The sequence below is a fragment of the Equus przewalskii genome, chromosome 8, assembly GCF_037783145.1.
Source record: "Equus przewalskii isolate Varuska chromosome 8, EquPr2, whole genome shotgun sequence".
NCBI lineage: Eukaryota > Metazoa > Chordata > Mammalia > Perissodactyla > Equidae > Equus > Equus przewalskii.
This window is the reverse complement of record NC_091838.1, coordinates 50,639,430-50,666,954: the sequence shown is the minus strand read 5'-3', so window position 1 is coordinate 50,666,954 and position 27,525 is coordinate 50,639,430. Positions and strand designations below refer to the sequence as shown.

The window sequence follows — 27,525 nt, the reverse complement described above, 5'->3', positions numbered from 1 at the left end:
TTTTTAAAAATTGTGACAAACTACATTTCTGACTTATGCCAACAAATGATGTCAAAACTCTATCTTTAAAAATCTTGGGGAGACAAAAAATTGTATACATACTACAGAACTTTTCTAATGAAAAGTACTTTTAAAATTATATATCCCCATTCTTACACAAATAACAGAACTATAGAAATGCTGCTGAAATCTTTTTATCAGGCAGCAGAATAGACCATTAGTCACAAGACTTCTAAGTTGTTTAAAATCACGGTACATAGCAAATAGAAAGGACCACAAAATAGAAGTTAATAAATCATTCAACCACAACCAACATGAAGACAACTTGTTCCAAGTTATGTAAGGCAATGAAAGTATTGCTGCCCAAATGCAATCCACTTAGAAATTTGTTACAAATAGGTTATAGAAATATGGATTTTAATGTAAACATATGTAGAAAGACAAGATTATTTTAGCGGTACTTTATATGCTATTTGAAGTAGCTTTTCAGTTTTTAAATAAATATTTCAAGCGTTCATTCAATAAATGTTTATTGAGGGCCCATAATGTGCCACACATTATTTTATATGCTGGAGATTTATCAGGAAAAGAAATAAAAAGAGTTAATAAAGTTACAAAGTCAATTTCAGAATTCCATAATTAACAGAGGAATTTTTATTGTCCTAGAAAAGGTATGATGCTCCATATATCATGCCAATATTTTCTCTTGAGTCAAAATGTAGTCTTGATAATAAAAGTGTACATATTTAACAGTAGTCTTGCTACAATGTGAAAAATGATGTAGGAAGGAAATACAAACCACAATCACTATCTAATTCAACAACTTTCTTTTCTAGAAAGCCAAATTTAATAATTAAAAGATCATCATAAATACAAAATGAAATATATGATGATAATTACAACTAGACTAGGTGTACATCCTCAATGACATAAACACAGACTGCAATTGATATCTTTGGTTAAAGTCTTGTACAAAACATAGAATTCTGCTTAAAAGGAAAACTAAATTTTTTAAAAGGAGGAAATTTTATCTTGTCATTTAAAAGAAGTTAAACTCTTTGCATTCTTACTTGACTAAATCAAAGAAATTTAACTTCTTGGTAAAATTTCCAAGTAAAACAAAAGTTGAATACTTTACCAGAAATCATAAAACAAAATAATTCTACTGTATATAAAAGTCTATACAATGGAGGGATATCAATTGCAGTTGGGTTTATTTTTGCTTACATAGCCCCCCCAAAAAGGCTACCAGCACAAAACAAACCCTCCTTTATGTACAGACCTTCATAAGGTTCTATCTCCTTGACTCCATTGTCTAGGAAAAACAAAATAAAAACAGAACAAAAAAGGGAACCAAAGCACAGGGGTTAAAAACAACAGAAATTTCCAAAGGTACAAAATGTATCATCTATTAAAGAAAAGTTAAATGATGACTTAAATATATATATATATATTTGGCAAAGCATATCCAGTTACCAAGTAAAGGGACCATTTAAAAAAGGATGTTAAAAATCATTATATTCTATCATCCATGCTTTTAGAGGTCCTTTATCCAAGAAATTATAGATGTTTGGGGAATATGTTCATCTGTGTGTAAGCAAATGGTGCTTCTTATGCAAAAATTTGAAAGTATTAAAAATATCAGTACAACATGCATCTTTCGTTGGATATTCATGATTACCTTTTCTGGTACTCCAGTTTTGAGAAGGATCATCATTGTTGTGCATCAGCTAACCAGTCCTTTGCAGTGTGTGAAAATTGATTTGGCTAGTTACTAATAAACTTTATGTAACTATCAACAATTACATAAACTTAGTTGTAGCAAAGAAATATGATCCAACTGCTTATTTAATAGGATTGTTTGCTTTTTAAAATGCATTTATTTAAATTTGAAAAATGTGCAAAAGCAATAATAGGTCATTTTACCAACAAATATTACTAATTTTAAATGCAAAGTATATAATATTTATACATATATTTATAAATATAACTACCAGGAAATGCAACTAAGGCATTCAATTAACAAAAGAAGAAAACTAACACAAAGGTAGTAAAAAGAATCTTGATTCACCTTAGCCTCCATGTGTATTTCCTATATGACATAATTAGAAATAAAACTTACTTCTCTCCAATGTTCCCTTTGGTGGAAGTTGTGGAAGTTGTCGGCCCCTTCGTCCTGCCACTGGAGTACTTGATGGGCTTGTTTGGACAGACCCAGTACTAGGATGAGACCTATAAGACAGACCATTAATATGCATTTTCAATAGAATGAGTTAAATGCTTTTAATACATTTGGTTCATATGATAGCTGCATAAGTTCAATTTTAAGAGAAGTTTAGCTGCTGATTAAAAGGTTAGGAAAGTAGGACAAAATATGGACATTTGAATGATTAAATAGCAAAAGATGTTTATATTTTTGTGTAATATGCATACATACACAGATACATGCACACAAAATTCTACAGTAAAATCCATGGAATTATTAATGTAAATTAGTATTCTATCCACATGAAAGAAAGAGGAGAATTCTGCAGCTCAAAAAATAAAAGGTAATGCTTTACATTTCTTTCTACCAGATTTCAAACTCTTAGTACTAACCTCCCTCCCTTGATCCAAAGAGATTTTTACTCAGGCTTATAGTAGATATCCCTCTATCAGAAAATATCTCATGAAACTACAAATAAGACCCTAAACAATTAAAAATTCAGGTAAAGAAGATATTGGTTAATACATGATTTAGTATTGATAGAAAGAAACTAAAAATCTAGTTTTATTTATTGTCAATATGATGATTATTCCAAAAGTGATGTCTAATGGACACAAACAATTTCTCATTCTGTAGGAGAAGAACATGATAGTTATGAGGTGTATTATGTGGGGATTTACCCAGACTCCTGATAAATGAGAAATCACAAAACAAATGCAGTCAGGACAGTTAATAAACAAATTACAATGGTAGCCACACACTATTATATCTGCTGAATATAAATAGTGTGTTTACACTGAAAAGGTTAGTATTGATTGTTATTAGTGATCAGCCAAGGATGATAGAAGAGACCATTTAGCTGCTGGGAAAATAAAATGATGTGCTGGTGGGGCAAAGGGGAAGTTAGTCTGATTGATTATCTTTCACCTCGATAAGGCAGGTGAAGGAGGGGCAGATCTTCCCGTCATTAATGAAGGCATCGACCTCATGAGGTTTGTATCAGGACGCTCAGTGGATCTGGAGCGGGTGGTGGTCCGCTCTAGGAGAGGCCGTTGTTCTGTTGATCTGGATCTGTGATATGGCTGTCTATCTGCTGCTTCACAATCCCTGAAACGTTAGTCAAAAAGCAGCTCAGTTGATCTTTAGTGCCCTTCTACTATTTGGTTATGATGCATCAAACTGATTTTGAAAAAGGTAATTGTTTAAAATTATTGAGTATGTAAAAAAATTTCTCTTCCCCAACATATCACGAACAAATTCTCACTGAACTTCTTAAGAATTTCTGACTCCTAATCTGCCTTTAACAGCAATTCCCAGTGAAGATAAAAGGAGTTGCTCAGTTATAATCAATGACAAACAAAACTTGTCTGCTTTCAAAACTGAATTGCCTAAATGGAACATGTGAAATATGTGAAGTATTCTATTTTAAAAGAATTCAATGACTTCTCCTAACATTTTCAAAAGAGTGAAGAAAAGCATATAAACACTAATTCTCAAGCCCCTAAGGCTATTTATTAGTATACCAACTAAGATATAAAAAGGCTTTTGGCACAATCATAGTATACTAATACAGACGAACATTCAAACAGAAGAATCAAAGTATTATAAGAAAAAGTGCAACTTTGCAGCCTGTAGCCATACTTAAACATGGTCCACAAGAAAAATCACCACATCGTCAGCCAATCTATGCCATCTCTCTCTGTGCACTTTAGCAATGTCAACCAGTACAACTCAGAATAGGTATTAATTTATTGAAATAAAAATGGTTGTGAAACAATGTGATTTCTTTGACCACAAATAAATCAAATATCAAAACCTAATCCTTGTTGAAAGAAGTATACTTAAATTTAAATAACCTATTATCATTTATTTTTGTATCCCTGGAGTTTAGCATAATCTTTTTATGACTAACATGTAATCAATAAATATTTTCTAACTCCAGCCCCACTATCTGTGATACAACCCTAAAAACTCTAGCTTTGGCTCTGGAACTCCAAAGTAATGCATACTCCAAGTATACTTCAAATTAAACTATTACCCCCTCACCTAGTTGTAACCATAAAAATGGAAATGCTTCTATTATTATAGGTAGTAAAGAAAGCATTAGTCTCCCTCAAGATGAATGTATCAAAGACCTCCACCTTACCTATAAATTTTCTCAATCCTATTTTTGGTAATTAAAAATACAAGCAATTAAAGAAAAGTAGGAATATAAAGGACATAACTTCTCAAATATAATTAATTATATGGCATACAATTTCGGACCGGTAGACGTTAGATTAGATGACTTTAGGAAGTAAATACTGGGTTTATTCTACAACATGTCTTGTGATTATCTTACACTTTAAATTCATAGGGTAACATATAAGTCAAACAATTTTAAAATATTTTTAAGTCCATGTACCATAATATGGTTGAATTCCTAAGAAAAGTTTAGAATTTTTATATGTGTACCCAGAATATGTCAAAAAAGCTGAGATTAAATGTAAATACATATACAATATTCAATTACTTGTCAAAGAGAAAAATAAAAAAGACAACTTGATAGTGTAAAAAATCATTATTCTATTTTTGCCCCTGAAAAACTATTTTAGAGAGAACACTTCTCTTTAGAAATAAATATGTTCAATAGTTTGTTAAATGTTTTTGGTGTACATATCTTTGAATATCTTCATCACAATAGATAATCAGAATCAAAGGGATATATATATATCTCTTAGATTCCTTAAAGCCTATTTTTGGAGAGTACCAATCTCTACATTACTTTCAGACTTACTATTATCTTAAGTTAATAATACACATATCTCATTATGCAACATGTGGTAACAAAACCTTGTGGAGTATCTCTGACTTCCCCAACAGAAAATTAGGCTAATATTTTATTTACTTATGCAAAATTTGATTTATTCTTATTCCACCCAGCAATTTTTCCAAGTGGAAAGTGAAATGTTAGGATATACACTTTCACTTCTTTGATACTACATTTTTAATAATTGAAACGTACAATTGTGAGTGAAATCCAGAGAATTATTTCAAATGTCTTGCTATGTTCTAGGTCCTTAAAAGAATACTATTATTTATAAAGCAAACAAGGTCACTCCTGAGGAAATATTCCTTAAAAAAAAAAATCATTTTAGTGAAAAAGTTGTTTAAAGACTATAGTCAATGTTCTAAATTTTACTTATATTTTAATCTCCATATTCACAAATAATACGAATTATATGATTTCCAGAGTGTGAAATGAAAATCAGTTAATAAGTTAAACATAAGAAGAACCACAGTAGAAGGCAGAATTTCCTGAAATGCTCCACCACAGTTAAGGTGAATGGAAAGCTACCATATGTTAAATTTGGATAACACAACAGAAGGTCAAACTAGGCTCCTGCTCCCACAATTGGGTAAGAATAGGTCTTACTAGGTAAGAACTAAGATTATTGATGAGAAAATTGAAAGCAGCAATGCCTATGTCTCATATATAATACCCAGTCTCACAGCAGGTTCTTTAAGGGATTGAGATATAAAACTTGACAATTTCTGCCTAAATTCTTGGTGAATTTTAATTTTAAGATATGAACTTCCAAATTAATTTTGAATAGTAGCAACTGAGACCTGGGAAATAACAGATAACCAAGGCATAAAATATTTTAGTGGAGTTCTTAACTTGGGGTTTGTATTTCAATATGAGCAGTTTCCTTTGTAACCCTACTTACTTACTTTATTTTTCTTCATGCATTTTAAAACACTATTCTAAAGAAAGCGGCCACGAGTTTTACATGACTGCCAAAGGGCAAGCCATATAAAAGTTTAGGAACCACCCACGTGTAAATTTAAATCTTTCTTAGGTAAATAATTTGGTTATCTTTTAAAAAATGATTTAATATCTGTCATCGTTCTATTTTTTTAATAAATAGTTTATATTTTCTAATATGTGTTTAAAATAGTTCAGTTTTTGTAATTGCCATTTACCTGGATAGATATAGATTACCGCTCTGCATGATTTAATGGCCTCTATTTTAAACTGTAAGAATTTGCAGAGGATATATTTTAACAGCCCCTCCACAAATAGAGCTAATTCATATTGACTGACAGTATTGTAACAAGAGCCATTAGTGTAACAACCCAGCTTTAAAAGTATATAATAGCACATACAGATTTTGAGATGAGGATTTCTAAGGGGAAAAGTAATTGTATAATCATCTAGTGAAGTTATCCATTTTGAATCATTTTGCCTCTCAGAATAGTTGCTCTTAAAAGATTTTTTAAATTTCTAAGTATCTGGCACAACTTCTACTTATTTCATCACCTTTGCTGCTTACTTCCCCTATTCCTATTCTCAAAGTACAAGGGAGTTATGCAGTATAACAGAGAAGAATAGGCCAGTGGGCATTCCTTTCTATAATGACTCATATTCAGCGATCACAATGATACAACTCCAGATCAATGTAGAGTACCTCTCTAAATATGACAGGAAAATACTAGGAATACTTAAAAAAAAAATCAGCACAGTGCAAAGTTTCAAAGCAATATTCAGATATCAATGAAAATTGTCCTAGAATGCAGTTCAAACCTTACAGTCTATGTTAAATCTGACAGACTTATTTCATGTTTATATTATAAAGACGGCATATGTAAATGTAATAGGTTTTCTTGAAAAATAAATTTATAAAAAGTAAAGCTATTAAGGAATTATTCTTTCCTTTTTGTAAAGAAATTATTTCTTTAAAAAGCTGAAATCTCAAAAAAAGTTTTGGACTTATCTCTGAAGGCCAAGAAGTACAACCCCAGGTTTCAAGCAAGAAATGCCTTCCCTATATCAATATTGTGTAGTACAGTAAAGTGATTAACAGCAATAGCATTACATTTTTGATAAAATATCTTGAATGTCTAGAGAGTTTCTGAGCATTAGCTGCATAATTGAAGAAATAAACACACGACAAATTTAAAAACGAAACATTTTAGATTAATTTATAGCAAATATACATATTTGTATAAGAAATAACTTAAAGTAATTATATAATTCAATTCTATAATTTTCATGTTTATTATAATGTGCAAGGTACAAGTTTAACTTTTTAAAAATTCTAGTTTATATTATTTTTGCATTACTTCCAAAGTTAAGAGAATTGTAAGACACAAAATACCATGGAAATCATGGTAAACAAGTATTGTGTGGAAATAGAAATATTTTATTATTTTGAAGGAAGATAGATTAATTTATCTTTGGGCATGATAGAATTTCTCTACTGAACATTTCTGTTCACTTGAACATAAATTCTTTATGTTAGCTAAAAGTACATGAGCTCATTCAAAAATAACAGCAATATCTAGAGTCAGCCAAGTTAATAACAATCTAAAATGTGAAAATAGGAATAATACATACATTGATGAGAGAAAGTGAGACATCTTTAATGTAGAAAAACATACTACTACTACCCATAAGCCTATTTTATCATCAAAAAGAGAAGTAAAGTGTTCTCAAATCTAGAGAAGTATTTTTTTAGTCACTATTGGAAACAGAAAGAAGAAAAGAGTAAATATCCCGATTTTCTTGAGAACATTAGAAATGAATAAAATACTGAACAACAAAGATATGTTGTTTTATAAAATATGCACAAACAGAAACATATAAGGTGCAAATGTTTTGAAGATATTTTGAGTATTTCATTAAATATTTATAATTTTCATTTTTATTTAATTTTTACTTCAAAAAGTAGAAACAAAAACAAAAATAGGCAGGATTATGTACCCAGCAACAATTACACATGAAGCAAATTAATACATCTTTAAAATATATATTTTCAAAATCCTGATAATATAACATACCCATATTCTATCATTAAAATTATTTTACTACATACATAGTTTTCATTTTCAGTGGATGCTTAATAAAGTTTTGTCAATTGTAAGAAATTCAAGTTGCTCCACCAAGGTATTGGCCCTATGTTTCCCCTTCCAAGGTCCTCCAAGATTCAATAAAATGACAAACATTTTAAAGATGTATCTCTAAAGGACCAATTTATGCATTGTATTATATTATGCAAGTAAATGTGACGAGGCATGGTCCTCACACTAGAATATCTCAGTGCTATGTTCAACAGTTTCACTGATCAACTTTGAGCAATTCACTAGCCTTCTTTTTGTTTTGTTAGCTTTACATGGATAGTGGTATGAGTATAGTGCAAATTCCTCATATACACTGCTGCCTGCTGCCTTTAGCTGTCACTTCACAAGGTTGGTCCAAATCATATAGTCAGAGGTAGCAGACAGAGGAATGAATAATCCTCCCAAAACACACCCACGCACAGTCTAACAGAACAAGAGGTGTGCACATTTTCCGGCATAACTACTATCAACTCAGTCATTACTGATGATATGATGTCTAAGAGTCAATAAAAAATTACTAGAAACAAAAAAAGCAAGAAAAATAAGGCCCTCTGTCAAGAAAGCGATTAGTGGAGTCAAACTCAGAGATTACACAGACATTGGAACTATCAGATAGGGAATTTAAAATATGTTAAAGACTGTAGTAGAAAAGATGGGCAACATTCATGAAAAGCTAGAGAAATTTCAGCAGAGAAATGGAGACCATAAGAAAGAGTCAAATGAGAGTCTTGACGTGGAGAAGGAAGGCACGTGTTGCAGGGTCCTGGGTCGGGGCAGACAAGTGGGTAGGCCGAAGGCAACTTTGGAGCAGCACTTGGAGGACACAATGAAGAATCCATCCATTGTTGAAGTTCTGTGCACAAATTCACAAGGACTTAATCGGGCTGCCATGGGACCTTGTTAGATGAGCATGCTGGGGTGATGTCTGTTCTAGCCCAGCAAGCACTTACGCTAGACTCTGACCCCCGCTAATATTCCTGTGGTATGTCTCAAACCAGATAATGGGAATATTATTATCCAGAAACACAACGGTATCACAGTGGCAGTGCACGAAATGGCCTCATGATGTTTGATATCAGTTCTCCAGCAGCCTGTCACAGGGACTTGATCCTACCTATATTAATTATCCTAAAGAGCTATTAAAATTCCAGTAGTTAGGCCATTCATTTAATGTGCACTGGGCACTTTTTCACTGATTTTAGAGTAAGCTGCATTTTTGACACTCTATGGACTGACCTATCAAAATATCAGTAAGATAGGATAATGTTTTGAAGCAGCAGGTCCAGGTTACTTTGTACATAGAATTTTTTATGTTCAATAAATCCAGTTGGATGGGGGAAAAAAGAGTCAAATGGAAATGCTAGAAATAACAGAAAGTGGCATATGGCAAAATGTTAGAAAATTACCTTGGAGTCAGTTTATGGAGATCTCAAATGCCTTAGACAGGGTTCAATTTTCAGTGAGAATGACCAAAAGCTTCTGAACAAAGTTAATTTTTAAGCAATCAATTACACAGATGAATTCAGCAATAGTATATGAAATGAATTAGAACAGGAAAAGGCTGACTTGTAGTGATAGGGGTGGAAACAGAGAACAAGGTATGGATGACAAACAATATAAATAACAATGTAGAAAATATTCAATATATAGAATTATACAAACAGAATGTTAGGGTTAGAAGGATTCTCAGAAGTCACATAATCCAATCTATCATTTTAGAAATAAGCAAACTAAGGCTCACAGAAACTTGGACAATAGCACACAATTAGATATTTTCTGAGCTGGAACTTAAATTGAGCTTTTTTGATTCTAAAGCCTGTTAACTTCACTGAACTGTGACCTCTTTGACAGTAGGGATGGGTTTTTTTCTCTCAATGATATTTGACAAACTACTACCATATAAATTAAATGTAGAAATAAATAAACCAAAGAAAACCTCTGAAATTCCAAGCCTCCAAAATGAAATGATGCTCTGTTAACACTAATAGAAGAATTCTTGGGAAGAATGATACTAATTTCAGGTTTGGACTAAAATTTGTGACGCATTGCAAGAATATTCTTGTACAGATGTCAATCAGATAGAGAAATCTGGCCTTCAAAGGAGAGAGTTATACTGGAGAGACAGTTTGGATAATTTAGTTCAAAAACCATTCCACAAGAGAAAGAGACTGATCCAGATTTGAATTGTGCCAAATAAATAAAAGAAGAACAATGCAGCAAGGAAACTGAGGATATTTCTGAGAATGGATTCAAATTCTGGATATGTAAGCGTGTAAAGAAAAGTGGAGACTAATAGGGAAAGGTAAAGGGATCCAGAGAGTGGAGTTCTCTGTTGAGATAATAAGAACTAGTGAGGTAGAAGTCACTCAATGAAAGAATAAGAAAGAGCTATGTGTAGTTCTGGTCCAAGAGTGGAGTATTTGAAATAAGATCTCACAGGTAGAACAATTTCAAATGATGATAACATTAAGAGCATGGCCATGGGAGTGACTGACTGAAGAAGAATTAGCGGTAAAGCTCACTATCTCCAATTTGAGAGAGTCAAGGAAATAACTGGGTGCTGAGCAGATCATTCAGGTGAGTGCTAACATCATTCAGGCTGATGGCAGGAAGTGTGATGAAGAAGAAGACTAAAACCAGGTGCTAAAATCTTAAGTGAATAAAATAGCATAACCAAGAGATCAACAGATGATATCAACATGGAAAGGTAATGAGTGGTTGTGCTCAGTTGCATTATATCCAAAGGTACAGGGGTTAAATTAAAGACAAGAAGCATAATCATGTTATGGTAATAAATATAGGAGAATGGATAGATGACCAGATAAGCTTTTATATCTTCCACAACCCTAGCATCTCATAGTGGATTGAAGTGGGCGTCAGAGGGACTGAGTAGCTCAGAAAGTTAGCACAGTGAAAACAAATGGTCAAAGTCACTTCAAAAAAAGCAAAGGAAGAGAACATTAAACTGAAAATTCCGCATAGCATTTACTACTTCTGTGGAAGAGGCGTATAGATGCAATAGGCTTGGAGCCTACAGGTAGATGCAAGGTACATAACCATATATTCTGGTTCTCAGTTTGGGTAGTAGATTCATGGATGTTCACTTTATTATTATGCCTTGAAATGTATATACATTTTTTTGTAAGTATCAAAGTGATAATGAGAAAAGATAATATTTTAAAATGCATCTCAAGAACTTCATTCTTACAAGATCTACTCTATCCAATATGCCTAGGAGCAGGTGTACACTAGACTAACAAATTTGAATCATTTAAGTAATGTAAAATCCTATAGTAAGATATTTGATAACTGATTTTCTTGTGTTTTATTTTAATATAAACATTAATGATCTTGTAGTTCCTGACCTCAAATCAAATCATGGCACTAAAGGCGGTTCAGAAATGTATCCTTCAGAATAGGTCAGGTAGGCTGAGGTTGAGAATTTGGGTAAGTGTATGAAATTGGTAACCAACCTAGAGCTATATATAATAATATCATATATATATAATTACGTATAAGTAATATAAAGCAGACAATCTACTTACGGATAACTAAGACTAAGAATAATACAGATTATTAAAAAACTAATGTGATTTTAACTTACATTGAAACAAAAAAACACCAGGGTAATTAGAATAAGCCTATAATCAGGGATGTCTCATTCGCGTCACCCACCTTAAGAAAGGTCTTAGCCAATTATAAGGCCAGTTAAATAATTACTTTCCACGTTTTTGCAAGGTATATGTATAATCACAGCAACCAAAAAATAGTCCTGATGTAATACATAGCAATAGTAAAAATAAAAGACATAAGGAATTATTTAGTTTGAAGCAAAATAACAGAAAAGAGACTGAGAAAATGCAAAAGAAAATTAAATATAGCAATAACCACTATCATATGATAATCTAGAAGGAACTAAATTTCAATTAGACTTAATAAAAGATATCACAAAACTTTTGAATTATTAGGAATTTACTGTTGATGTTATCTCTTATGTTTCCTTCCACATTTATCAACATGAATTCAATCCTTAGGAATTTACCCATTAGTTTCATTTTTTTCTAAACTCTTTTATTATCAACTCTTAATTAACTAAATTAATAGGATAAAAGAGGCCACACATAACCCAAATCACTCTGAAACAACAGAGTGAGTACAGCACATAATTTCCTTACCTGTACTAGCTGAACCCACCACCGCAATATCACTGCCATTCTCTTCTCTGCCTGCAGGGCTTCAAAATGCTGTCACTGAACTGCTTCGAATCCCTAAAGCTACATATAGCCTTGAGAAACTGCAAACTTTAGAGACCTTTCCCTTCTCTTTCCGGTTAATCCTCCTTTCTGTTAAATGCCAGGTAATTGATATTTCCCTTCAATATAAGGGGAATGGTGATACAGTAGAAATGAACAAGAGTTTTCCACAGATCCCGCATTCTCCATGGATCCAGGATCATCTGCTATGACCAAGAAGTAGGTCACAGTCACCTTTCACCAGGCTAAGCTAAACAGTTCAATCTGAGTACTTTAAGGACTGACTCCTCAACTGTGGAGGGAGGTGGGAAGGTGGTGTTGAGATATGTACAAATCAACCAGTACTGTCTAAATACCTAATTGTGGACTCTGCTGAGGAAGGAGGGGAGTAAACTGCAAGTAATTTTTAAAAATACTGTTATTCTATCTTTCTAGGTAATCAAGAGTTAACTGTAATTCCTGGTAAACTAAATTTTTAGAATTATCAAAGAGGTAATCGTAGTACATTAAAGGCAAGCCGTATTTTTGACATCCTATACAATTAAAGTGTTTATATATGCTTTATTTTCTACTTGCTTATAAGGATAATATTTCTACATTTCATTAATAACCATATATGTATATATAAAAAACAGAAATAGAAGTGAATCATATAATGTCAATAGACAGAAACATGCAATTCTATGAACAGACTCAATTGTAAGAAAAATATACCTGCCATCCCTGTGATGGTGTTCAATGGTCTGACTGTATCTGGAGCGAGGTAGAGTAAGAAAATGACTGCAAGCATGGCAGAAACAAGAATATAAATGAGACTCAAGAAAGAAATGAAAAGGTATAGTTTAATTTATAAAGTGAGATTCAAAAAAGATAAGCAGATAGTAAGCAAAGTGAATGAAAATCATTACTGGAAAGCTTGCTCCTTCCTCCCAATGTCCATTGTAATATGGCAGTGCTAAAGGTTAAAACATTCTAAGTATTCTAAAATAAAACACAACAAAAATATAACAAATTGAGATTTAAACAAATCATATTTCAAAATAAAATCTTAATTATCACCCGAACATCTTCAGCACCATCTATAAAATGCTATACAATACAGATGTATTCCCATTTTTCAGGAGGAAAAGTGAGAAGAGAAAAATAATAAACTAACCAGAAAGTTTAAGAAGAAAATAATAAAAAAGGTAATTTCTAATACTTCTTATACTTAGGAGATTTTATAAGGTAACTATTTCTTCTTCAGTCATTAACAAAAATAATTAAAAGGGCTTTAAGAATTCCATTTAGTAAGGAAGAAACTGATTTAAATGACTTTTACTTGATTATTAATTCTATTTATTAAATTTATTGAATGCTATCCATTTTTCCATTCACTATGTTTATTATACGTTTACCATATGCTATTGGCTCTGCTTATTTCATGCTTCTTGACTACCATAAGCCATCAAATCAGCACACGCATCTCTAGTTGACTCTCTTTTTTCTGAAGCACTAAATCAAAATCTTCTATTTCCTTAAAACCTTTCATGCTAAAACACTTAATTTTGGCAGATGATCATTACGTTTCAGCAAAAGATGGAAACCAACCTTGAACTCTCTCAACTTCCACACTTCTACCTTTAAATATAGAGAAATATGCATTTATATCTTCACTTGTCCTTTTCTTCTGCACCAAAGGAAATTTCTCTACTTGCAATCTTACTTCTCACACAACCTTGCTTCATTCATCGTCTCATGCCATCGCTTCCTCAATTGCACTTCATCCCAAAAATAAAACTTTTACTGACCTTGCCTTCCTCTCAAGCCATTGCATTTCTTTGATTTTCTTTTCAACATAAGACATTTTAAAAGACATATTTATAATTCTTGCCACCGCTTCCTCACTTTTCATTCATGCTTTAAGCCTACTGTAATTTGACTTCTACTTTTACCATTCTCCTGAAGCTATGCTGTGAATGTTATCTGTGGAATCCCAAAAAAATCCCTTAATCTCCTCTTGATCTTCATCATACTACTATTATCTAAGGTATTAGACAATGATTTCAGCCTCTATTTCTTGACACTCCCTCCTCTCTTGGTTTCTGAAAAACTATTCTCTTTAGCTATTAAAAATAGTATTTAACGCTTAACTATGCCAGCTACTCCATTAAAGCTTTCTCTACTTTATCTCATTTATTTCTCATAACAACTCTTTGAGGTAGGTTCTAGTATTCCACAGATGGAGCAACAGGCTGTGAGTGCTTGCCATACGATAAGTAGCAGGAATGAGTTTAAAACTCATTAACCCAAGGTTCAGGCTCTTAACATTTATACATATGGCCTGGTCTCTCACCTAACTGCTTCTTTATCTATTTTATTTACTGGATTCCCTTTCTCTGTACTCCTTAGAGGCATTGGTTTCCCAAGATTTTTTCCTGGACCCTCTTTATATTCCAACACATTCTTTCTGGACAGTACTATTTGTTTTTATAGTATAAACTCTCATTGTGTTTTGGCCTTGATTTTTCTTTGGGTTTCACAGCATATTTCTAGCTGTTTCCTGGGCTCTCTGCATGGCTCCTGGAGTGTCCTATAGACACTTCAGAAAAACACATGTCAATTGTGAGTCTTGAACAAGACATCTGCCTGTTTGGACATCAGACGCTACATTTGTCAAATATTGGGGCTGGAGCAATAGTTCTCAAACTTTCTTTTTGAGTGGAAGACCCATTTGTTTTTTCAAATAAAATTTTTTGTAAAACCAATATATAGGAATCCAACAATATTAAGATGACTCTGGCTAAAGTCTCTCTTCAGAACCTAGGACTCCATAATTTCTAAAGGCCCGTCTGGTTTCAAATATAATTCTTTAATCCCCCTTTGTAACATAACATAATACTTCAGCTATTCCTCTTCTTGTAATCCCAGTTCCAATGAAAGATTTAAACACCCACTTAATAAACCAAGTTTTAAAATCGCAGAATTTAATTCCTCCATTTTCCTTATTTTCCACATTCAGTTGATGTATAAACCCTGCTGGTTCTATGCCTAAACAACTCAGATTTATCCCTTCTTTTCCTTTTCTCCTGCCACTATCTTAAATCAGGCTTACAATGTCTACTGAAATAACCTTCTATTAAGTTTCCCTTCCTTCAGATCCCAACTCTCTCTTGATCCAATCCATTCTCCACCCTGTCTACAGAAGTATATTTGCAAATTATGCTTCTGATCATGTAGGTACCTTGCTCAAAATCCTTCAATGGCTTCCTATATCAAAAAAAAAAATGCACATGTTCCTTAAAATGTCATGCAAATTAAGTTCTAAACTACTTTCTATCTTCATCTATTATCATTTCCCATCTCCCACACCATAACTTTTTGTGTGGGTATTCCAGACTACCTAAGATTCTCTAAATATGTCCCATACTTTCCTGACTCCAAGACTTTGTTCATGCTCATCACTCTGCCAAGCATGCCCATCACCCCCTTCTGACTTCACTTTATTGTCTTTCAAAGTTCTACTCAATCTTTACAATTCAACTTCCCTTGGAAGTTTTTTCCCAAAGATCTACACAAGTAATTCTCTCTCCAATCTGTTCCAATAAAATTACACTTCTGCCTCACAGTCTCCTACATTTTATAACTGGTTGGTATACTGTATAATTAGTTGGTATATATTATTAGCTATTATAATTAGTTGGATGATCTGTTTATCTAGACCGGGATAATGTCTATTTTAAATTTTGTGCACAATGGCTGACCCACTCAATAAATGCATTTTGGGTTAAGTTAAAAAGTAAAAACAGAATTACAATCTTTTCATGGTGAACCTACTTTCCGAAGAGAGCAGTGGTTCTCATAATCATAGAAACACTCTAGAAATGTAAATAGAAGATTATAAACCTATGTAGTCTAAGAAAATAAGGAAAACAGTATTTTAAAAAGGGCATTCCTAGCTTTACAATGAGTAGAAATAATACCCAAAAGTTGTGATGTTGGGATTTATTGCATTAAAAAGGAATAGATTTTCTCTGAAAATTACTTGAGTAACAAAAATGTGCAAACTTCAAAGTTTGTTAAAATATTCAAATTCATATAACATAAATATATCATCCAATTTCTAATATTTTCCTTGAAGATCCTTATAATTAATGTTGTCCCTATAAAGCCAAAGAAAACATTAAGCAAGAATCACCTTCATCAAGCATCAGTTTGTTTTATTTCTCTTTTTGTGATAGTTAATTTTATGTGTCAACTGGCCAAGGGGTGCCCACATTAAACATTATTTCTGGGTGTGATGGGGTTTCTGGATGAGATTAGCATTTGAATCACTGGACTCAGTAGATTGCCCTCCTCAATGTGAGTGGGCACCATGCAACCTGGTGATGATCTGAATAAAACAAAAATGCGAAGGAGGAGGAATTCCTCCCCTTTTTTCTGCCTCACTTTTGAGCTGGACATCTCATATGTCTCTGGCCGTGAGGCTCCCCTGGTTCTCAGGCCTTTGGACTGTACTACAGAATCTCTCTGACATGTTACAGAAATATTATCTAGTACTCTATACTTATTCTAAGAGTAAATTAACTCATGTAAACAAATAAACTCTTGAAATGATTTCTGATACCAAAGCCACATGGTTTGCCCCAGGAAAATTACGTCCCTAGTTGTAGCAGTTACCAAGATTTACCAGAGAAACAATGATACGAAAAGTAGGAGAGATAGAGAGGAAGATAAAAGATGTACGTTAAAGTCATCATTTTAGCTTAATATTCTTGCATCCAAGTTTCTGAACTACTTGTGAAGAACTTATTGTCTTTTCACAACAGAAGATGATTTTGACTAATGATAATAGAGATGTGCAGAGAAATAAAGATGCAATAAAATCTTGATATACAATTCTTTTTATATTACCTATAAGAAAAGGCTATGAATACTATATCTCCTTCTTACACCACTTAAGTTTAACCAGGTACTGTAAATTAATGTCAAATAGCAGAATTTCTCCCCCACTGTGGGCAGTGTAAAAGCTCTTATTTCATGCACTACTTTCCATTATGTCCTCAAGTCCTTCATCCTTCCTGCTGGATCTTTCCGATGTATATGTGCTCTGCCTCTGTATCTTTGCTCTTGCACTTGCCTGAACAAACATGCCCTTTTTTCAAGGTCTAACTCACATCCTATATTCTCTACGAGGCTTTAAAAAAAACACCTGGATTGACAGATTTCTCTTTTTCTGCTTAACTGATAAGCACATTAAAAATGTAAATTACTTGTAAGCCAAAGGATCTTTTTAAAATGTTATGAATAAGGCACATTTTTGAGTATATAACGATGCAAACTAGAGAAACAGTACTATTTTCTCTACACAACAACCCTATAAAGTTGGTACTAATATTCTAATTTTGTAGATAAAGAAAGCAAGTGTCAAAGAGGTTAATTTTCCCAAAGATACACAGTCAGCAAGTGGTGCAAACTCTAAATTCAAACCCAATGCCATTTGGTTCCAAATTCTATGAAAAAGAGTACATTCAAGAAGTACTATTCTGGTCCAGTGTGCACCACCCAAAATACCTAAATTTTACTTACTATCTCAAAGGAAATTCTCTCTCAAGCTTTTTAATCAACAGTATTATTGATTGACTCTATAAAATGTTGTTCATAAAAATTCACTGTGAGAGTTCTAGAGTATTCTTACCTTCTAAATAGTACTCAAAATTACAATGCCTTCACACACATTCTATTACTCAAATTCTTTTAGACTATTAGGATAAAACAGAAATTAGGGACTCGTTTAATAATGTGATAGACTACATAGAAGGATAAAACTATACTTTTTGATTTTTGACTCTTCATGTTAATAAATAATGATTACACAGATGACTCAAAAATAATATATTAGAAAGGGTTTTATAGTCCTATTTAATCTAAATTCTATTTTATTTTTTTCAAAAGGGATTTAAAGCAGCTCACAATTGAGTAAATATGATCTGATAATCTACAACACTCTAAAAGGATAATGAAATCATATAGACCAATCTTCCCCAAAACTTCTGAATTACTTGAACATTTTTGCTAAACTAAAAGATTCATAAAGTTCTAAAATAAACAAGAAAAATATAATGACATTTCAATTATGACTATATTAGCTAATACCAAGGATTTAACAGTAAATTTTTTGTCATTAACCCTAGGGCCATTTGTCTTCAAATATTGATAAATGTGTTTGATATGATAAGAATATTCTTGTTTTTGAGTATAATTCTACAGATTAATATTATTCTATTCTTCTCTGCAAGATTTAGATCATATTGTCCTCATAAAAAAATATCAAGTCCACTTTTCATTAAAAGAAGAACTCTACATAAAGTCGAAGGATTTAAAGTTATTGCAGATTTTTCTTTCTCACCACTTCCTCAAAAAACGTTCAATGAACAAGGAGTTTATGAATTGCTATATAAATAATTTCCAGAAGTGCTCAAACTCATCAAAATTCTATTAGGTAACAAAAGTACTCTCTCACCTACCCTAATATGACTCCTTCCAACTCCTAATCACACCAACATAGTTATCTTTCATTGTTATTGTACTTTATAAGCATCCATTTTTATAGATAGCATGCCTACAATTAACCCTAAAGACACAGATCACTATGAAAAAGTCAAACAAATTAAAAAGAAACAAAATACTACATTAACTTTTGGGGCCACCCCATGGCCTAGTGGTTAAGTTTGGCGCACTCCACTTTGGCAGCCCAGGTTCAGTTCCTGGGCACAGACCTACATCACTCGTTGGCAGCCATGCTGTGGCAGCAACCCACATACAAAATAGAGAAAGACTGGCACAGATAATAGTTCAGGGTGAATCTTCCTCAAGCGAAAAAAAAAACCTCTACATGAACTTTCATCCAACACTAATAAATAACTTTCTATATCTCCTTAGATCTCAGACACAAAAGCCAATACTTTTTTGACACTATTGTAGACTAAGATATTCCCTATCTTTTCTTTTGGAAAAATGTCCTCAGACACAATGAAATTATAAGCATGAAGTGAATATAACTCTAGATTTAGACAAAACAATTAAATTTATAAATATTGACAGCAACTTCTCATATCAGTTAATTTAAAAGCCTCCAAGTGCTTTTACTAAAATTGGTTTAGGATGCATACAAAGAGATTTCTGAGTTCCCTTACTTTATCATAATAGTCTCTGAAGAGTAAATTAAGTTTTCTTTAAGAATCCTTACCTCAAACCCATTTGATAGTTTGGGGGAAATATAATAGCATTTTCCATTTTGTATGTAATCAAATCATAAATGAGAGGGTTAATCAATTTGCTTAACTTAAAAAAATTAGTAGTAATTAATGTATGCATTGAAATATACCATGTTATTTCCAAGTATGTCACATTTAATGGAGCAAATTCAGAGAATTCTTCCAAATACAGCAATCAAAAAGCATGATTCTTTAAGATGCTTAAAAGGTTTACTGAAAGCCATGAGGAAAAACCTCTTCACGAATTAGTTTTTGTGTTTGTTTCCTAAACAAACCAGACTTGCCTCAATATTATATAAAAAATAACATTGATTTCCCTGATGAATGTAAAAGACTTTAAATCTATTATCTCATGGAAATATTTTTATACACAATTATTGGTTATGATAAGGTAAGAATAATAAAACATCTTGTTTTCACTATAATTATCATTATATCCTTGGGTGTAAATTCACTAACTTAACTTGTTCGATTTAACAAAGGATCAAAATTGCAAGAGCGAGATGATTTTACATTTTTTCTTACCAAAGAAAAGATTGCTTTGTCTGTTTTATTTTTTTTTAATGAAGTAGTGGTCATAAGAATGAATGTAGGCATTGTAAAGGAAACATATGGTTTTAGAAACTAAGGTAAGAAATATCCAAGTTCAGGATAAAAACATTTTATGGTAACTCCTTCTTCCTGAAGGTAGCGATTATAATAAGTTCTAATAGTACTTAATCGTATGTACCTGTCTCTATCTGGAGAATAATGGTCATCCATGACACGATGTCTATCCATTCGGCTAATCGTATTATAATGTCCAGTAGCAGAGCGTGTCCCTCGAAGTCCCTGTTCCACGTTCCGACTGAAATAGCAAGATGCATTAAACATCTTAATAAACCATAATCATATACTACACCAAGAAATGAGTTTCTTAATGAAGATAGTAGAAAAAGACAAAAATCACTGTAATGTCAAGTCCAAGTCTTTTAACTAATTGCACCTCTGCTGTGGCAGCAACCCACAAATAAAGTGGAGGACGATTGGCACAGATGTTAGCTCAGGGCTAAGCTTCCGCAAAAAAAACAGTTAAGATTACAATTAAAAATTCTAAATATAAAACTAACTCAATTATTCATTTAAAATAGGCGTTATAAGACTATCATTCTAAGACTTTAGATTTTCTTAAACACTGCAAGTATATAAAATGTGAATTGTGCACATATTTCTTGTTAGCAAGCATATTATTTCCACTCCATTAAGGCTTCCTGTACTTAACTGGATTGATCAGTTTTCCACTAGGCATAAGACCTGGAGGGGCAGATTTTCTGAGCCATTCTTCCCATCACCCATGCTTTCCTTTTTATTTTTCGCATGATTGTTCATAATTTTAAAGGCCCAACAGATGTTTATTTTTCCTGTTTCTTAAATTATCAACATCTATATATTCATGAGTATAATTAGTTGATTCTGACTAGATCTGCTAAATATTGATATGTGATTGACAGCTGGATCTTCTTTATGATTTTTAACTCATAACAAAATCATATATAGGTCATCCAAAGTTACAAAGTAGCCTATATTTCATATTATTTTCATTAGATAGGTTATTTAACAGCATTTTTGGTTTTTGTGTCTTTTTAAAATTTTTTTACTTATTTATTTATTTATTTTTTGGAAGATTAGCCGTGAGCTAACATCTGCTGCCAATTCTCCTCTTTTTGCTGAGGAAGACCGGCCCTGAGCTAACATTCGTGCCCATCTTCTTCTGCTTTATATGTAGGACCCCTACCACAGCATGGCTTGCCAAGCAGTGCCATGTCTGCACCCAGGAGCCGAGCCAGCGAACCCTGGGCCGCCAAAGCGGAACGTGCACACTTAACTGCTGGGCCACTGGGCCAGCCCTAGCAGTTTTGTTTTTCCTTAAGTAACTTTTTTCCAGCAAATTTATTATTTTTAGAGATTATTAACAGTACTTTATGATTAATAGGCTTACAATACCAACCTACAAATAAAATGTGTGTGCTATCTTACCTTTGTGGAGGAGGGACACTGGGTGACCATGATCTAGTCCTTCCTATGACATCTACTCTGTGAGGGGACCCTGATAGTGAACAATGATTTGATGACATTACTTGTTCTGGCACTGATAATGTTGAGCTTTGAAGATCTCGACCATTGTGTCGATAATCTAAAGGTGAAAAGATTAAGATTATAGTTATCTACACACTATGTCCTTTTGTATTTTGTACTTTACTGAAAAACATAAAATCTTGGTGAAGTTGAAAGTTGAAGTTAAATATATTAAGTGTAAATAACAAATAAAGCATAATACTAAGAAAATAATACAGTGTAAACACTTAAATTAAAAAGGAATGACAAATACTCAAATATTCATATAGCTACTATGTCCAAGGCACTGTGCTAGGTAGAGTAAAACTTTTATATACAGTTAATTATCTTTGATAAAAGACTCAAGGTTATTCTAAAAACATTTTAATCTCTTCAGTGGCCTAGAAGAGCTTCAAATGCTTCTTGACAATTATAAACATTTAAAATGATTAACTTCCAAAAAGTTCCTAAAAATCTACAGTCAATTCCTTAAGAGATAAACAATATTAGAAAACACTCAACACCATTTGAAGTACCTATGTAAACTGCTTTCCTATAGTTTTGACAGGGCTGACATACGATAGAAGCTTGAGAATAAAAATATGACAAATTGAAGGAGGGAACTAGCCCAATGATTTGACACACTTAGACAAAGTCTATTAGAAGTAGTATTACCTTAATGAGTCCTAGAAAGCAAGTGATATTTGACAGAGGGGAGAAAAGTAGAAGGAATTCTAAGGTGGTAGCAACCAGCAGTTCAATGTAGGGCAGCAGTCGCGGAATAAGCAGTAAAGGTAAGTTTGATCCAAGTTGTGTGTATCTAAACAACATCAGGTTTGTAATGGAAAGAGCCTGAAAATTTCTGAGCAGAAAGTGATATTACCACTGCCATTATTTTCATCATGCTCAACATGGCTATGTTAATTGACCTTTTACTATGTGCTAGGAACTCTGCCAGGAACTTTACAAAGTGTTCTGCTATGACATTTGTTTCAGAAATAACAGAAAAAGTATTGGTTCGTATGTGATTTTCCCCAATATGTTAATGTTTTGCAGTATTACCTCAGGTTAGGTTTCCAAGAAACAGAGCAGGAGACAAAGATTAGGATACACATGAATAATTGAGGAGTGCTCTCAGGAGAAAGGAATTAGAAGAGCATAATAGGGCATGAGAAGACACTAAGCAAGAATGTGGTCTCAGTCTGATCCCACTGGAGGCTCTAGAACTTGAATTGCAGCCCAGTTGCTCCAACTTTGAGGCAAGGGCCCGGGACTTTTGTATCCCTGTTAGCCAGTCACTGGCTGAAGACTGCCAATGGAAAGCAGGTGAGGTGCTTAACCTCCTGTGTGAGGGGATTTCCATTTGTCTAAGGCCAATTCTCTAGAGAAGAGGGCAGCTGTGAGCTGTTTGCAACCAATATTTACAGTATCTGGGGATGGGTAAACCAGCTGAGGTAAAGGGGACACGGATAGAGCACCAATAGCATCCACTCCAACTATCAAATGATAGCAGTTGGAGGAAAAGTACACCAACACAGCTGGATGCAGCAAGCCAGAGAAATATAGAACTGTACGTGTTGCTCACTCAACCTTGTTCTTCCTCTTGACTCAATTTGATCACAAATTCTGTCTTAGAGGTACGTATTGCATGAGTTCTTCTGGTGTTTGTGAATATTTCTCTTGACACCATAACTTTTCAGACTTATCCTCCTTTCCATATAGATATACTCCTTCCATATAGACACTTTCCTTTTTTAAAAAAAGTGCTACATTTAATATTTTTTATTGCTTAAAACTTAACAATACTTTTTAATTGTGCTCATATTTTTATTTTTAGTCCATGTTTTTGCAGGGCACAAATTTTTTTCAGGAATGTATATATGATGTAATAGAAACAACTGTGCAAAGAAGATGTTATTATCCCCACTTTACTTTTGAGGAAACTGAAATTTACTAAGAAATTTACATTAAGTGTCAAATACTAGGGCTGGGATTTAAAACAAGATCTGTCTGACTCGAATGCTCTCACTGTGTTCTAATACTACATTCTGCTCTCATGATCTAAGTAGCAATTTAGGAAGATGAAGCTGACAGCAGTGTACAATTCAAACTAAAGCTTACAGAGATTGCAGTAGGATTAATTGCTCTTATAAAACTTAGAATAGCATTGTCCAACAAAAGTTTCTGAAATGACAGAATGCTCTGTATCAGCACTGCCCAGTATGGTAGCTACTAGACACACATGACTATTGAGCACTTGAAATATGATTAGTATTTAATGTATTTATATTAAATCAACTTAAATTTAAGTTGCCACTATAGCTAGTGACACAACTTTGGAATATGACAATTGGTAGTAGCAACAGACTGCAGAGAAAGAATCAATATATTCATTCATTCAACAAATATTTATGAGTGTACGTGCATGCCAGACGTGATGCAGTTAGCAAAACAAATAAAAAGCCTTGCCCTTGTGGGGCTTAAATTCTAGTTGAAAAGTGATAGAGACAATAAAAAGCCCACGAAATAATATATAATACGTTTGAAAGTAATTAGTTGCTATGAGGAGAACAGAACAGGGTAAGGGAGACCAAAATGCCAGAATAGGGGGACATTTTGCAATTTTATTTAGGCTGGTCAGGGTAGATGGGACTCATTGAGAAGGTGACATTTCAGAAAGATTTGAAGGAAGTGAGATGTTTTGCCAAGTGGATATACAGAAAGGAGGGTTCCAAGACAAGTGCAAAGGCCCCAAAGTAGGAGTGGACGTGACATGTTCACAGAACAACAAGGAGAATAGGGTGCTTGGAGTGCAGCAAGTCATGAAGAGATCAGATAGATCTGGAGAAAGGGGGCAAATCATGTAGGGCCTTGTATTGTAAGGATTTCTGGCATTTATTCTGAGTGACTTCAACCCATTCGAGGATTTTTTTTTGGGGGGGGGGGGCAGGGAAAGATTTGCCCTAAGCTAATATCTATTGCTAATCTTCCTCTTTTTTAATTTCCTGCCCAAAGCCCCAGTATGGTTGTATATCCTAGTTGTAAGTCATTCTAGTTCTTCTATGTGAGCCACTGCCACAGCATGGCAACTGACAGATGGGTGGTGTGGTTCCATGACAGAGAAGCTAGTCACCCAGCCCACCAAAGCGGTGAGCACTAAACTTCAACCACTAGGCCATCAGGGCTCGCTCCCATTGGAGGATTTCGAGCAGATATTGGACATAATCTATCTTTTCCTTAAACTGCCTCACTTCAGTTACTATGCTGAGAATAGACTAAAAGGAGACTGGGCAATAAAGTCAGGCAAGAAACAAAAGTGGTTTTAACTAGGATGATAGCAATGGTGATTGTGGGAAGTAGTGAGATATGAATATATTTTGAAGGTAGAGCTATCAGAAAGATTGTGTGAAAGATTTTATATTAGACATAAAAAAAGGGACAAGAACAAATCCAAAATTTTAACTCAAGTATATTAAACAATAAAGTTGCTGTCAAAAGACATGGTTTGGTGGGAAAGTTCAGGCGTTCAGTTTTAGATATGTTAAGTTGATGATTTCTACTACATTTCCCAGTGTAGATGTCAAGTGGGCAGTAGAAAATAAAAATTTAGAGTACAAATAAGTGGTCTTGACTGGCCATTTGGGAGTTTTAGCGTATACAGGCTATTTAAAAGCACGGAACTATAAATAGATGAGCTCACTAGAGCAGTGAGTGTAGATAGAGAAAAAGTCCAAGGATGGCGTCTAGGGGCACTCTAATGTGAATCAATAACATTTTGTAATTAGATACAAGAGCAAAAAAGGGGAAGGAATAAAGGAGCCTTAACTTTTGATTAGCCCATTAGGAAGTTAAGAGTATACTACAAAGAGTAAGAGAAGTTTAGCAAGGTGTACCTGCTTGGAGAGGGGAAGATAACATATTTTCAGGCATGTAGGCAAACAGTTACATATGTGGAAAAGAGTCTTAGGAACAGCATTAGAACTGTTGATAAAGATTTGAGAGTCATTTATAAAAAGAACATTATTGAAATCCAAGGTAAGAATAGAGAGAGACAAAAAGAGATCTGACTACTGAGTTTAAGGGAGACTATTGAGAAAAAGGGGAAGAGTCACTACACGAAGAAAATCCCAATAACGAAATCACATGGAGATTCAAAAGAAATGTAGATTCTTAAGAAAATATTCATGATTGATAATGCAAAGTGTTACTCAGAAGTGATAAAAAATGAGTACTGGGGATAGATAATTGACTTAGGAAATTAGAAGATTATAGGTGACTTTTAAGAGCTAATTATCAAAACATCTCTCTAGCTTCCCAATGGAAAATTATTTACATTTGTTTGTATATTGTTTCAGGTCAGAGTGGGAAATAATACTAAAATTTTATGTGGCTATGATTAAGTCACATATATATATTCCATTTATTCACATTGTAGGGTGAGTCAACTGGTTCAAAGAATAGTTGGTTTATAACCATTCCCATTTTCCTGACTCAGTATACCATGGGAGGCAAAACCCATGTCTGGTACTGCTTCCCTGAGAAGCCTAAATTATCAATCAAAATTTCAATTTACTTTGAAGAATAATATTAGCAATGAAAATTTCAAAATTACCTCTGACTTGAGTTCATCAGAACAAACAAAATAAAGAGCACATGGAAAATATTACCTCTGGCATAATCAGCCTTGCAAACTTGGAAAAACTGAATAAAGTGGCCAAAACTGTTAATTATTAAGAAAAAGTTGCTATCTTAGGTTTTGAAAAGGGTTATGAATGCTTGTAACTGATACTCTAAATTTGACAGATATGCAATCTGCAATTGGAAACAAATCTCTGCAAATGGGTAACAAAGTATTAACAGATTTGCTGTTGTACTGACTTATACTATTTGTTTAAAATGCCAGTTAACAAGGGGGAGGAGGGCAGGAAGGTACTGTGTATACGTATATATTCAATTCCCATTTGAAATGCCTTAAGAACAATTTCACAGAGAATATAGGATGTTTGCTTGATCTAGTAGTCAAATTATTTGATAAACTAGTGATTGAAGCATTTATTCTCCATTTCAACTGGTTTTAATGATGGAGCTTTAGACAAAATGGACATAAAGAAAAGAAAATATAAGAAAAATATTTAACAAAATTAACGTATGTTTAAGTCTTAGTTATCATGATACTTATGTAAATGTAATTGGTACATCATTTTCTAAAGTTATGGGCCTATGAAAAGAAAATATGTTAGAAACTACAATACCATAATCTTAATTCCGATGTTCATAAAAAGAATGTGGCAATGACTTCAAATTTCTAATAGTGACAGAATCCAAGGATTTGAAGTTATTGCCATATTCTTTTTATGAAGATCAAAGGCAGGATTATAGTATTCTAGTTTCTGAAATATTACCTTTTAAATGCATTACTAAAGTCCAGTTTATGATGAAAAAACTATCTCACAAAATCATATTGGATTTCAAAACAGCAAAATAAATGATTTTACACACCAATCTTTTCTCCTCAATGAATTATTAAATAAATCACTATATAGTCTGTACACAGGTTAAAAAAAAATGTTGAAACAAGAAAAGATGATTTTCCACGATGTTGAAAAATAACGAACCCAGAGTAAATACTTTGAATTTTGTAGGTTTTCTAAATACTATTCTGTAATAGCAAAAAATTTACTACAGAGAGTGTTATCCCAAATAATGAAAGATTCTTATAAAGTTTCTTTCAAAAGATACAATTCCTTTAACAGAATGGAAAAATAATAAAATGATCATAGTTTTACCATCCTGAAAATAGAAAATAGAATTGAGATGTGCCAAAAATGGCATC

At 33.1% G+C, this 27,525-nt stretch overlaps 1 protein-coding gene and 1 pseudogene across 49 annotated transcripts in view; one reads left to right on the top strand and one right to left on the bottom strand.

The window, feature by feature from the left end:
• Positions 1-27,525, bottom strand: part of RIMS2 (regulating synaptic membrane exocytosis 2) — a 573,066-nt gene that overhangs the window by 199,024 nt on the left and 346,517 nt on the right. For 20 of the 49 annotated variants that reach the window (XM_070630747.1, XM_070630761.1, XM_070630750.1 and 17 more), the window contains 4 exons: positions 21,615-21,771; positions 20,329-20,445; positions 3,134-3,313; positions 2,123-2,232 (listed from right to left, as the gene is read on the bottom strand). In XM_070630747.1, the coding sequence (XP_070486848.1) occupies positions 2,123-2,232; positions 3,134-3,313; positions 20,329-20,445; positions 21,615-21,771 (564 nt within the window). Of the gene's footprint in view, positions 1-2,122; positions 2,233-3,133; positions 3,314-13,056; positions 13,123-20,328; positions 20,446-21,614; positions 21,772-27,525 lie in introns of all 49 variants that reach the window. The other 29 variants (XM_070630775.1, XM_070630777.1, XM_070630749.1 and 26 more) reach the window with 2 other exon arrangements.
• On the top strand, positions 8,742-9,155 carry LOC139085344 (ragulator complex protein LAMTOR5 pseudogene; annotated as a pseudogene).